At 35.1% G+C, this 15286-nt stretch overlaps 1 protein-coding gene across 2 annotated transcripts in view; it reads left to right on the forward strand.

Annotated features, from left to right (window-relative positions):
- UNC5C (unc-5 netrin receptor C) overlaps nucleotides 1-15286 on the forward strand; it is a 407905-nt gene that overhangs the window by 338710 nt on the left and 53909 nt on the right. The window contains exon 8 of one of the 2 annotated variants that reach the window (XM_037020211.2): nucleotides 14244-14300. The exons of the other annotated variant lie outside the window; for it this stretch is intronic. Coding sequence (XP_036876106.2) covers nucleotides 14244-14300 — 57 coding nt within the window. The remainder of the gene's footprint in view (nucleotides 1-14243; nucleotides 14301-15286) is intronic. 2 annotated transcript variants of the gene reach the window in all.

The raw sequence follows: 15286 nt of genomic DNA on the forward strand, positions 1-15286 counted from the left end.
GGATCTTAACTAATGGCAGTCAAGTGTTATGACACATTACAAATTGTTTGTGAAATACAAGCAACCAAATGTATTTGTGTAGAATTATTTGTATTTGTTATATAGGAAGCAAATATTTTTACCACATTTTATGAAATTCTGTTTATCTTCCAGAGTCTATACACAGAGAGGCCTTTAAAAAGACACCTTACTTTAAATACAAGTAATTAGGTTACTGACACAGAATAAAAATCCAATAGGACTCTTAGGTTTCTGCCCACAGTACATTGCACTCTTTGAGAACAGGCTGCTGCTGAGTTCTGGTTATGATTTAGGACCTGCTACTGTGCAGCTCACCAAGTTTGTACCAGAAATGCAAGAATGGAAAGAATACAGCTCTTTTACTAACTCTTCCTCCAGAGACACAGGATTTGTTCCTCTAGGTGTGAGTTAGGGTTGAGGAGTAAAATAAAAACATACCACAAGCAATTTATTCTTTTTAATATTTTTATAATTCAATGTTCTTTCTTTAATGCTGAACAGATTGATTCATGTAATTCAAAAGTCGCAATTTTGAAGTCTTTCTCTCCGTACTATATTTCAACTTGAGGTGATTTAATACCTGTTGCTTCTGTTGTGCATATTTAAAAATTCCCAAAGCAACCTATTCAGTAAGGAATACAATATTTCAAAATGGAACCTGGGACCTTCTACTAGTTACACAAAATGACACATTCTAAATTATGATACTTGTCAAATCAAACATGAAATATTCAAGTTTAGATTTTCATGACATAGCATCCTCATAGCATCTACCTTATTTCTTATGTCATTAATAGAATTTTTCTTATGATTGAGTATCTGCCAATAATTATGACATAAAGTAGTTGTACAAACAAAGGGAATGAGGCTACTAGGGGAGTTTTTGTTACTTGTTTTGCTTATTTTTTTTAGCATGTCTGTTAGACTGAAATATCTGGGTCTTTGGATTAAAATCAGTCAGTTAAAAAGCTATTTCCTTTTACAATTCGGATTTCCTATAGTAACAGCCCCTACTAAGTCAATTTCATTTACCCTCTTATATATCTACTCTAGTGCAAGAGAGAATTGTAGCCTGTACTACTATTGATTTCCTCAGTTATAAAAACCACAGAGATATTGCTGTGCTGTGTAATTACAATATCTTACAGTGAAAACTATGGTTTCTGTTTACCAGTAAGCTGGGTGCTTCTGGCAAAACACTGCTGCCAAGGTCTTGCAAAGAAATAATATTGCTCCTGGCCCTTAATTGGAAAACAAAGGGCTTTCTAATAGTAGAAGTACCAGGCTTGCAATAGGGGCAAGGTCTAATTAAGAAAAGAATGAGAGTAGAAAGACAGCCAGAAAGTTCCAGTTGTCAATTAGGAATTATCATGTATTGGTTGTTTATTTTAGGAGAATCATTGTCTTCAATGCACTAAGAAATAGTCCGTCAATATTACAATCTGATCTCAAAATAAAAGGAGCCTACTTTTGAACCAGGCATACAATATGACCTCTAGATCTAGTCAGAATTGTACTTATGATTCCTACGTAAATGTACACATACTGCTAGGTAGGAGAAATTCAGAGTTCATGATGGATGTCAGTAGAAATTAGAGTTACCTAGATAACATAGTGTGGTATATTTAAAAGCCAAACTGGTACTTAAGAGCAATACAATGTAAAATATACAGAATATATTACAGTCAATGCTTATTTACTAATTTGTTCAAAACAAGCATATTCAGTCACATTTTTCCTTTATCACATCCCTTTGATTCAAAATATGTAGAAATATTGGATAAAATATCACACCTTAAAAAAACACATATGTATGATGTGTATGAGTGTGATAGAGAAAGAGTGAGTGAATCAAGTTCAAAAGAAAGATAGAGAATCCTCAAGTGCCAGCATGAAGTAGAAACACAAATTTAGAGAGGTAACTACATAAGTGGACACCAGAATAACACAGAGGAGCATTGAACATGGATGTAGGTGCTGTAGATTAGGAGTTAGAGTTTCAGTTTTGGCACAGAGGCAGAAGCCCTAGACTTGCAAAAACCTAAGACTGAGAGTTGGAAGCACGAACCCTGAATAAACTTGGGTCTCATAAATGGCTGCTCCCAACATAGGAAATAAGTAGAAAAATATTATTCACCAGCCCAGGGAAGACACAGGAATATTCATGATAAAGGAAAGAAAAATGAAGTTTTCATTTAAATAAAACCTATAATAAAACCACAATCCTACACCCAGCTCTGGTATGGAGTCTAAGATTCAATACAGGGAACAAATAACAAAGAGATATGTATTAACATAATTGGTGAAACTTCTGGGGTATTGAGCAGAAGCAAACAATAAGCCATCCACTAGAGTTCTTCATATAGCCCAAATGTATTGATCTATGACAAAATAACCCATTCCTGAAACTGAGCTTACAATACTGAGTTCATATCACCAAGGGAACAGTCTGCTTCCTGTAAGGGAAGGTGGGCAACATGATAAATAGGGGAGTTAACACTCATAACATAGACTCATACAGAAATCTGATTGAGTCTATAAAATAAATAAAATGAAAAAAACAAACTATTTTTAAAGGAACTATAAGCACAAACAAAATAATAAAATATTTTAAAAAGGGCAGACATTTGGAGAAAGTCAAATGATTGAAAGTTAAAACTCACTTGAAGGTTAAAAATCAAATCTGTGGCAGCTTTAGATAAAGATGAAGAAAAAATTAATAAACTGGAAAGTATTTCTCATGAAACTTCTCAGAATACTGGAAGACAGATAAAATAAGTGATTACATAAAATGAAGGTTAAAGCTCATGGAGAATAGAATAAGAAAATCCAATATTACTTAAGAGTGCAACATTAAAAAGATTTTCAGACAACCAAGACAGAGAAGGCTTATTACTCACAAACTCTAACTGAAAACAACTGAAAATATAAAAATTGATTCTTTTAAAAATAAGAGACCAATTAAGGGGCAGAAAATAAGGTGACAATAAAATGGAATTAAATTATAGGCAACAATAATATAGAATATGGGAAGGTATGGTCTAAGTTAAAACTTTCTAATTTCCATATACTGTTCAGGGGAAAAAAAAACAGTAATACTATTGCACTGGACTTATTCAAGTGTTCCAATTAAAATATTAAGACTGACACACATAAAAGTTGAGTTCATAAGTTTAAGAAAAGATTTTTAAAGGCAGGAAAGGTGTAAAAAACAAGAAAAAATGTGGTTAATGAAAACATTAAATAAGATGGTTTATCTCAGAAATTATCATATATTAGGGATAATAATGTTAACGAGTAAAATTCACCTTTTAAAGGAAATTCAAAACTGTAGGGAAGATTCCATTTTAATATTGTTTCTGAAGGACATGTTTAAATCATAATTATATGGAAAGATTGAAAATGAAGTGAAACTGAAAATATAGTACAAACTTTATTTTATATGTCCAATTAATAGCCTTGACTATGTGATTGAGCTATTCTTAATTCATTTCCATGTCCCATTATGCTTCAGTAACACATATTAGAGATCATTTTAATTCATATTTTTGTTTTTCTTAGCCATTGTAGTTTTTAAAATGTTTAATTTTTCTATTGAATAATCAGAAGTTTTCTAAATTTTTTACTAGGCGATCAGTTATTTGTGTGAGACATCTTAGAAATCTAAATATTTCCTCAATGCCAATTGAAGCTTTTAATCAAACAGCTTTGAGGGTTTCTTAAAAAATTATTGAATATTTTGAAGATATAATGTTTATATATGCATATATGTATATATATGCAGTGTGCAAAGTAGAATTTCTTGTATTTTGATAACATAAATACAAATTTTTACAATTATTTGGGAAAGCAATCGAAAAATGAGTTAAGAGCTTTAAAATTGCTCATATCCTTTGACCCAGTAATCCTGTTTCAATGAATAAGTGTTAAATAATTAATGGAAATACATAAAAAGATATATGCCAAATATGTTTGTATTATTTATATTTTATTGTGAAAAATTCAAAACATGGAAGTCTAGTATTAGAGCAATGGTTAAGTAAAAACATGGTCATTCCATAAAGTGGACTATTATATAACCACTAAAATACTTATTATGATTTAACATGGAAAAGGAGAATATAGATTTATATATGCATTTAGTCATGACTGTGTAAAAGTAAGCTTAGGAAAAACAATAAAATGTACATATTTTCTTGGCTAGTGAAATAATGAGTATATTTTTTTCTTTTTCAACATGCTTTCTATTTGCCATACTCTTAATATTTCATTATGTTTATAATTGTAAATGACTTTCTTAAAGAGAGATGTTGAGTGTTGGCTAGAACAACTATATAATCTTGGAAGATGAAATCTCAAGATTTGAGATGCAGCAATATCAATTCTTGTCCTGGGAATTTGGTCATATTAACTCAAATTAAAAAGTATTTTCATAAAATACTAGTGTAAAGTCCTAGTTGTACAAAACCCTGGGTGGTAAGAATTACTTACAGCCAATAAATCAAGTGCATATATAAAAATGATTCTGAAGACATAGGTATTTGGATCCAAAATGTAGGTTTGCATTATTTCCCATTTGCCTATTATATACATTATCACTCTGTCCTTAAAACTATACTTATTCTTAGAATAACTGTTTGACAAATTGGATTTATTATGTGATGCTGTGTAATTTCATTTGTAGAACAAGATCATGGTTGTTAAGCAATTTCAGAACCTCCACTACATTTTTTAGGCCATCCATATACATTAGTTGATACTGAATTGTAATATATATAATGTATATGTTATACTGGATATAGGCTCACTGGCCTGAAAAAGTAGTTCCTACACTGGAGACACTACCTTAAAATTAAGAACTTCCAGAAACTAAGATTATTCACTGGAGTGCATTGTTAAAGGGTAATTAGAGGCTATCAAAGTCAGTTAATATCCCAAAAGAAGTTGGACCTCTGGTTTATAAGCACATCATTAATTAAAAAGACAAAAATGTTAAAAACTATGGAATCCTTAGGTATGCTAAATAGTATGGATTACATCAAACAAGAAAGGCTTTGATGTATTGTAACTTGGAGTATTTTTTACTATTGAATATAGCTGAATACACCATACCTGATAGGAGAAAGTTACCATTAACAGATGTTACTGTGTTTACTTAATAATACTACAGAATAGTGCGTCACATTCATAAGACAGTATTCAAACGTCCTTTGTGCTGTCTGCCCACTTAGGTTTCTTTTTATCATCCCTAATGTTATATTAAAATTGCCCCTGTCACTGCAGTATTGTTTTGAAATTGAATTTACATAAAGTAGTTCCAGGGAGAAAGAGAGAAAGAGGGGTTGGAACAGGAAGGGAGGGAGGAGGGAGAAGAGGGAGAGAAGGAGAACCCTGGACAAGAAAGAAAGGGATATGGAAGAAAAAGAAAAGCACTTTACAGTCTCCCAAAATACTAAGCCAATAAGCATATTTACCTTTTATGTTGAAATATAATAGTATTGGCAAGACCTAGTAACTTTTAACTTTTATAATCTTTATAAAAAATTTGCAGTAAACTCTACTTTGTCACAGCTGGCATATAATGGTCTGATTCACGCTTACCTCCTCCTTTGGAATATAGCAATCCAAGGCCTATACAGACATGGCTTGGTCCAGAAATAGTGCTTTATATATACTTAGGAATATGTTCAATTAGATTCTTACATTACTGCAACTATTCCTCTGGACTTTAGTCTTTAATCCCATTTGAAGATCAGAGTCCCACATACGGAAATGTCAAAGTTCAAATCTGAATTTAGAATTACCCCCTCTTGTTGAAGTGGGTTTATGCCACAGTAGACAAATTAAAAACTGTAATTTATAAACAAGAGCTGCCTGGAATTGTGTCTGCATCAGTGAACTTCCTGACTTTGAGAAATTAAAATGTTATGCAGTCTGCTAATTTAGCATTTTCCACTCATTAAAAAATTTACACATCACACAGCTCCTCCATTAATTCTCACGTACAAAGGAAGCAGCAGACTGTGTGTGTTGGTTGTGGTGTGGACACACTGCCTACCAGGGCCCTGAGAATCACAGGTGCATTTGATGCAGGGAAATGATTTACCTTACAAATAGTCTTTTTTTGACTTTAGAATGATGTGTTTATAATTGCCATGGCAGGCATTTGAGAAGGTGCTAGTCAGTTTCCAGTGAAATACTTGACAACACAGCAGTTTGATAGGAAAGCATAATTGTGAGTGTCAGACCATGAGTGCTTTTATCTGTCGTTTGGAAGGAGTTGATGTCATAGCTGTGTTTGTATAGTCCTTGATATGGGTAGTGTCCCAGCTGGCAAATAAATATTCTGTACATGGACTGTCTGCCCGACACAGCGCCCTGCTGTCTCCGGTATAATCGGTGTGGTTTGCTTTAGCATTTTTGCTTTCTGGTAAAACATTTCCTGTTTTTGAAAGCAGGGATGTGGTTAGAAAGTTTAGCCCACAGAAACCTGCTGAACACCTCTGGAGCCCCCAGACAGTTTAGAGAGAGGACAAAAGCAAGGTCTTCGGTTTCTGGAATGGAAAGGAAACTCCAAGGAGATCAAGAAAAGTGCCACCTTCCTCAACTGCAGCAAAGCACGACACCTTCAAGACCACACAGGAGCAGGCTTGGGGCACTCGCCCACAGGTTCTTTTTTAACCTAAAAATCCAGCAGACAGAGTGATGTATCCTAGAAATCAGCCCCTTTACTTCAGGACTCTTTTATCATTTTACCTTTTCTATCAAATGTCTTTACTAACATGAATTGTAGTATCATTGCCTTTGGATTTAATAGGTTACTATTCTTCTCAAGGAATACCGATGTGGAAAGAGTCTATTGCATTAAAAACACTCAGGCATCTAGTCTGGGGATTTGATTTTACTCAACTATTCAGTGAGATTTCAGACATTTATTCTGCACCTACTCTGAGTTGAGATAGACTTCTACATTCTGAGATTTTTTAACTCCCTGCTATTAATTTCCAGAATGTCATGGTCAGCACTGTTAGGATCAACTCTGTGGATCAGTTTAGTGAGGCATGGCCTATTGCCCTGTGAAGCCTGGAGCAGTGAATTACCATGGCAGTGTACATAACGGACATAAGTGATAAGTGAATGTTCTTTTCAGTTTTTGCTGTCATGTCTTAGAATTTATGTAGTCATTTATTTGGAGTTCCTTAAGCCCCCATCAATAAACAAACTCTCAGTAGAGTAGTAAATTACAATAAATGACCATGAATGTCTTTGACATACCTGACCTTTGACATCATTAGTGCACTCTTGATGGACTTGCTAGGTAAGAACCAACCTAAAAAAAAAAAATCTGGACAAGTTTATTTCGAATGGCCCTTCAGGTTTTTAATAAGAACATTTGCATCAGAAAACAGTGTGACTGAGGTGAGAAAAATCCCATATTTTGGCTTAGTGTAAAGTCATTGGCAATAAGTTAAGACCATACAGCCTGGTCAAGGAGAGGAGACCATCCACTGGAAATAGACATTCTTATAATGCTAGAATCATGAAAATGAGGACAGATTTTATGAAGTGGTCTAGTGTATTTCAAATAAATATGCTAAAACTAACAAAAGCTTGATTTAAAAACATACTTTCATAGAACACATTTAATGCTTCTATAAAATAATTGAATTATGTCATATTTATAACTTATATACTACCCCCCTATAAGATATGAATTGATCCTCTATTTAGTCCTCACAATACCATAAAATCTGTTTTCATGTATTAAGGTCAAGAAGCAGCTCCATATTGAAATATAATGAGGAAACTTTGAAGGCAAGCAGGACCGCCTTATTAATAACTTCACCCATGTCTCTCTTGGCTAGAGGTTTGAAAGCTATTCTAAAGACAGTTTTAGTTCTCTGACATCTACATACACACTTGCCTTTTAAGCATTCCTTAAAACTGGTTCAGTGATTCTCAAACTTCAGTGGGCATAAAAACTACTGTATCACACAACACACAACTTAAAGGAATTTCAGATTTAATTTTAATTGTATTCACTTTCCATCCAATGTGCTGACTTTAGGCCCTGGCATATGTTGCTTCTGACTATAATCTACTCTGTTAGACATGGTTAAACTGAAGCAAAATTGACTTGTGTTCAAATTAAGTAAACTCAGAAAGGACAAAAAATAACCTTGCAAAGAGAACTTTTGCTAATCCCCTAATACAAGCTCTATTTTGCAAAGGAAGATCCTGAAGCATAGAATTGAAACCGCCCACCCAAAGCCCTCAAGTTAGTGCAAGAGCCAGTCTACAAGCCCACATCTGTCTCATATTGTACTAAGCCTTTGTTCATGGGGCTCTTGGATGCTGGAAGCAAGTGGTTATCAGTTCTTACTGCTTTAAAATGTGATTTTCTTCTGATGCAGAGTGTCCCTCCAGTTACTGATGTTCATCCCTTTTTTTCCTGTTGGCATCATTTTTGAGGGGGACAATGTTTCTCTTTTAAATATTTCCTTATTGTAGGGTTTCATGCCAAATACAGTGTGATTGTCATACGTTAATAGCTACCTTGATCTTGCATAGCTCTCCAGTACATTCCAGTAGAAATGCCCAAGTTTGATACACCTTTTTGCTGGCCCCACACTTGAAACAAAAAAGACACTGTTTGGAAGCTGTTTCATTTAAGGGGGAAAATCTGTTATTGTAGTATTCTCATGACTATCAAGGATAATGTTTCAAATGGAGAGGTATTTTATAGTCAGCATTACCTCATTCAGGGACTGAATTGCTAATTAATCTATGAGCATATCAAGCCCTTTTCTATTATTTCCTTGTCTTTCCTCATTTAAATTTGCAAATGAATGCCCAGACAATGACTGTTGGGATCTGATCCACACTTTGGTGTTTCACCAGCTTTATGATGTTAGGCTCTATGTGATGTCACCACTCTATGTTCCAGCTCTTAGTCTGTAAGTAAAAAAGGGTTAGAATAGGAAATTCTAATCAATGATCTATTTTAACTCCTGGGGGTTTGTAAGTTAGTTAGGGCATAGACTTGGTTTGGGGGTCTTTAAAACCTGGTCATTGATGCTCAGGGGTTCTGATGTGTCTCACATCAGCATATTTGCTTGATAATTCCATTCACGTTATAGTTACAGTGTAAACAGTTTGTATTATCACTTTAAAAACATCATAAAATCAGGATCATTTTGGCTATCATCTATTATCCATACTGCATGGAAAAACAAATTTAAAAGACTAGAAAAATCAAAACAGTTGCTGTTTATTGAGGAAATGAAAATTTGCATATAGTTCCTGGTATTTTTTCTGAAATCTGGATATACACCCACCAAAGAGGCTATGTTCAAGTACATTTACACAGTTAGAAGCCATGTATGTAAGGATAACTTGACTGTTACTTACCACAGTGCAAAGCCAACAAGGAAAGCTCACTTTCCTCTCTAAGATACCTGGGCTTGGGCTCCCATCTTTTATAGTAATTGAACATCAGCTGAAAAATATGGGTGGGCCCACCTGTAGTCTGAAGGATGTCCTTGTGAAAATTAGAAAACATTACTACTTCCTTAAGTCACTTTATCACCATCAGCCAGAAAATCGTTAAATTATAACAATCCAGGTCTACAGCCAACCCAGATGTGAAAGGGCCACCCAGGACTGGACAAGCCAAACCTGTACACTGCCAGCTTTGCGGATGGGAAGATAGAAACCAAATTTTAGTCTCTTTTAATAACTTTAAAATACCACTTTCACTTTTGGGACTCATGTTCTTCATCTGAAAAAGGTTGGACTAGATAACCTCTTAGAATGACCTTTTCAGTAATTAGGAGATGGCTTTCTAGCCTAAGGAGCATTCCGCTAGTTACTTCTTGTCACTGTTTGACAGCCTACTCTTGCTCCACCTTTCAAATGTTCACGTCTTCACTTGAGGTTTCTCTCCACCATCAAACTTCCTTTAATGCTATTCTTTGAGGTTGAGAAAATCTCTTCGTTGAAGATTGTATATTCTTTAAAATTCCTGAAAACAAAGGAGGTCCTGGGTGCGAGCACATCCTGCAGCAGAAGCCCAGCTTTGGGGCTGGCTTCCCCGGCATGGGTGCAGTGACTGAGGCTGCCCAGCACCCTTCCTGACCCGGACCTTTGCTCCTTCCGTCCGTCCAAGAGAGATGATGTTGACAATTGTTATCAGTGGAGGTGTGTTTTGTCCCAGACATTTTTTCCATGACATAGCTGTTCCTCCCATTGCAGGACAGTCAGTATTCTGAGCCTTCATTCACTCGATGCCATAAACACTCCCTAACCATTACAACAACCGGCTGAAGAAACACCTATCCTGCCCCTTTCCAAGTGCTACCTCTGGTTGAGAATCGTTTTAGCATCAGGTTGCACACTGGCCTTGGAAATTTGCTTCTGAAACATGCCACTATATCTTTGCCAGAAGCCACAAAGGCCAGGAATAAACCTCCTTCAAAGGACAGGGTGAGAGTATACAGAACTTGAAAGAGTGCATTGCTTGTGATTTCTCAGAAAACCTAAGGGCTCCTTGTCTCTGTAATAACTAGGGAACGTGAAATTCAAACACATTTCCTAAAGTCATTAAACAATAGGCTGAATCAACTCTAGAAATAAAATCCCTTGAGAATCCAGAGTCTTAGGGTATTTACAATTCATCATGATGATATTGATATAGTTGTCATTTATTGATTGCTTGCTGTGTATCAGCTCTTTACAAATCTCATTTTCACAGTGGTAGGGAAGTCAGTATTCAGATCCTTTTACCCAGATTGGATTAGAATACTGAGGCTTAGAGAAGTGAAGTAGTGCAACCAAACTGTCATAGTTAAGGAAGTGGCCACGCTGGTATTCCAACTGAGGTTCATAGACTGAGAAACTCAGTTTCACTGCCTTGGTGAGCAGCCAGTGGTGCTTTGTCAGTCCGCCTTCCTTTCAAGTAAAGAGAAAAGTTAACTGAAATCCCTAACTTATGAGCCAGTCTGTTGATTAGGACACTAAAAACAGTTATTTTGTACTGTGTTCTGCCAGAGATGTTATTTTTCACTATTGCTAGGGCTGTTCTCAGCAGGGCCACCTCATTAGCTGAAGGAAATGTCCCCTGTTATTCCATGAGGAAAGAATCAGATGGAAAAGTGTAAGATAAACCCTAGAAAGTGATTCTGTGGTCCCCTCATTCATGAGATGGAACAGTAATCCCCTTCTTTTCTGATTCCCAGGCACCTAAGTGATGTTTTAGCTCTGTAGTTGCAGAAGTCTTTTGAAAAGGAGGGAACAAGTTTTACAGAGTTGCCTTCTAAAACTATCAGTGTTGCCATAAAAGAATACATACAGGTGTTGAACCATTAGTAAGTATACTTAAAACTGGTCTGTTTTAAGTTTTCCTATGTGGGAAAATTAACAGTTTGGTTACATTGGTCCTAATTGGCTCTGGGGAATAGTTAATAATGGGACTTTTATTTATTTTTTAGTTTAGAACAACCTCAAATGCAAACACATCATCAACTATATTGATACACACCTATAAATAGACCTCTCGTAAGCCACGTGTTATAAAAACCATCCATAACATCATGTCAACATTACTTCCTTTGATCTCCATTATCTATAGAGAGACCAAAGGGATCTTTTCAAAATTACATTCAATCACAGGATTTGCATTTCATTTAAAATAACATCAGAATGTCTCAATATGGGCCACAATGTTGGCCGCTGCTCACTCCTCTGGTCTACTTTTCCCTTTTTTCTCTCACTCACTGTGCTATAACTGCTCCATTTTTATCAGGTCTTTTGCATTTACCATCCCTATTCATAGAATATTATTCCCTCTTGATCTGTACTGATTTTTTTTCTCATTGTTCAAGCTTCAGTTTACATTTCATTTCAACAGAAAATTCTTCCCTGACTCCCTAAGTTGGTCAACTCTTTACCTCCTATCACATTATATTATTATTATTTATTTATTTTTTAGAAGGACTTCAGCATTTCAAATGGTCTTACTTATTACTTTTTACTTACTTTCTGTTAAGCTGGAATAAAAGCAGGGACTTTTCGTATCTTGTTTGTCAGCACATAATAGGGTTCAAGAGTATTTGTTAGATGGATGGATGAATGAATGAATGAACAAATGAATGAATGAATTCCAGTTCTGCATCCAGAATGAAATACACATCTCAGGTAAATACCATAAGGCACAAAAATATTCATTGAGTTGTTCAGATCTACATAAATATGGGAAAGTTGAGATTTAAATCAAAATTATACAGTTCCCTTTTATTATTCCTTGGTTTGCCTGTCAAAAATAGGGATTCTGTTGGGAAATAAGGGTAAAAAGCAAGGAAAACCCAAACTACTGCCCAGGGAGAGATTTCAGACTGTGTTGTATCTCTGTGGAGATTGGCTTGTCCCTTTATAAGGTACAGTTCTGCTTTCTCCAGCAGCCCATGATGATTCCTAACAAAATTTTCAGAGTGAATATCGGACCAGCCCCAAATACCCTATTTTACACTCATTTCTGGGCCTTGTAACCTGCAAAAAAAATAGTAAATCTGTTGACATCCTTTATTTAACATCATCCCTACAAAAATGACCACATCAGTTATCTTGTCTTTTCTAGTAGCAGTGAACTTGTATTGTCTTAAATCTTTGTGTTCCAAAAATAAATAACCTTTCCTCCAGTGCTGGATATGTCCCAGATGTCCTTTTATTGAGTTCACAGAATACAAATCGAAAAAGGTTATTACCAGACAGAAGTGTTTAAAAATGAAAATCAAACCTAATACATGGACTCTGACAACTGGAATAAGGAATATAATATTTATAAAACTGAGTAGGAGGTTGTAATCATTACTCTAAAATAAAGCATTAAAAATTAATTCAGAGCAAACCTGTCTGTGCTACAGCAAACCTCTCTTTCATTAAGGTAGCACTATGTGTTCTTCCAATATTAGTTCCCCAAAATAGATAAATGCCTTGTAAGAACTGAGTGTTCTGCAAACTACATAAGACCTACCTAAAGCACGATTTAGTTACCTTTAGTATTAAAGCATTATTACAGACCTTTAATTTTGAACTGAATAATTGTGATTCTTACAGTTTCTCTACGTTTCGCCCTTGAGTATTTGTAGGAAAGTTTAATTCACATGCTTCTTTTTCGTCTTCATTTGATTAATCCAAATGGTGCTGTATCATTTGATTAATTCATGTAATGCAGAATATTAACTATTAGGAAACTATGGGTGCCAGTTGTGCTATACTTTTTAAATTTCCATAGATTTTTCCTTTCAAAAAGTTTTTATTAAACATTTTGAAATGTTTTCTAATCTACTTCACATTATTACTATTTATTATTATTATTACTGTCATCATCATCATCATCACCAATTTCCTACCTTGGATACACTAAAAAGAAAGAAAAAAATTGCTAGTGTTATTTCTGCATTTACTGTTGGGATGAGGTTTTTATTTTGCCTGACTCACACTATTATTCTGAAGCCCTAAAATAAAAAACCTTATAACCTCTAGGCTCTATTGATTTTTGAATGATTGCCAATAAAAAGCATTCAGTTTCTATTGCATTGACAAACTGCTCAGTCCCTGGGCAAGACCTATTGGATTCCTATTAAATGGAGGGGCAAGAAACAACCCAAAATCCAAAAAGCAGATTCGAGATGGAGGGAGGAGAGGTGGTCTCAGCTTCGCTCACTCAATGAGTAGTTAACCTTTGACCAATGATGGCAGGTTTTCCTTAGTTCTATTTGACTTAGAGCAAGCTGTCATGATTAAATAAAAAAGAAAAAAAAATCTGTTTAGAGCCTTACTGAATATGTACTGGGAATTAAAGCATATGGCAGGGATAAAGAAAAAAGGTTTTCCTTATGCTAATGACCCTTGATGTCTGAAATAAATTAGATCCATTAGAGTTTATGCTCAGTAAAAGAAAGACTTTAAGCACTCCAAAGTTAGTGACTCGAGACCAGTTTTTGCTCTGAAATTCAATCTGCCTACTTATTAATTCTTGGTGAGGCTCCAGAGCAGACAGGGGATGCAAAATCATAATTCTGTACTGAACCAGAATTTTAAAGGACTTACAGGTTTCTTTTCCTTTTCCTTTAATTGAACCATTTTTCATGCTTCTCATTTTGTTTCTCTCATTAATTTGATTTTGTTCCCATTTTCGTTTCATTTTTTTGTTTCTTTTCAAGGTTTCATTTATCCTATTTCAACTGAACAGAGAACCCAGAATGAATATGGATTTTCTTGTAAGTTTGATATTTGGCTTTTATGTTGCTGAATCATCATTTAACATTATTGCTCCTAGTTCAAGTTTACCTTTCTTTGGATCACAGATGTGCACACGGGAAATAGGCATCTAATATATTCTAACATGAAAAACAAATTAGATTTTCCCTGTTGAAGAGAGGAAAGGGTCATTTCAAGTCTCTGCCAGCTTTCAAATCTATCAATCTACCATTCAAAGCTTCAGTGCCAGTAGCTGACAAAACATACTGAAATATGCTGATATAAATGAAGGACAGGGTTCAGATGCTAAAAAGTAAGGAGGTGAGAAAATGGAGATCTTTTTAAGTTAGAAATCATGAATGTTGAGTAAGTAATTGTGGCCTAGTAAAGTAAAACATGAAAGATTTAGCTATGACTTTCAGCCTGGAGTTTGGAATGCTGGTGCTGTCTCAGATAATACCCCGCAGCAGAGGGAAGGCACACTTTGAAGACAGCACTTGCACAAGTCATGTCACTGGTGCACTGAAAAGATCTGCCAGGATAGACTTGATTGACATGAAAGCTGATATTCTGGAAACTCTGGGAAAGACAGTAGTTCGAAAAGAAAAAAAAAAAAACCTTTCACATACGGTCTATTTAAACACAAAATGATAAAGGGGTAGAGCAATTTCCAACAAGGAATTCCTTTACAACTGTCATAGTGTTGAAGGTACTGTGATATGAGAGTTTGGGCGATCATGGGAGCCACTGTCAATCTAAACAATGAGTCAGTTTCCCACTCAGGCCACGTGACTGTGAGTCTCAGACAGAGTGGTGGTTCCTCAACTTTTAGGAGGTTATGGGCCCAAGAATCTGAAGTTTTTCTTCTCCCCAAATGCACATGTATATAAAATTGAGTGTAAAGAGGATATTTGTTTCTAACTACTTGAAATACCAGTTAATTACCTCTTTTACAGTGAGTGGAACAGCTTCACTTAACTTTCCTGAAAAATCTTTATGGGTCACA

This window comes from Manis javanica, chromosome 5 (genome assembly GCF_040802235.1).
Source record: "Manis javanica isolate MJ-LG chromosome 5, MJ_LKY, whole genome shotgun sequence".
NCBI classification, from domain to species: Eukaryota; Metazoa; Chordata; class Mammalia; order Pholidota; family Manidae; genus Manis; species Manis javanica.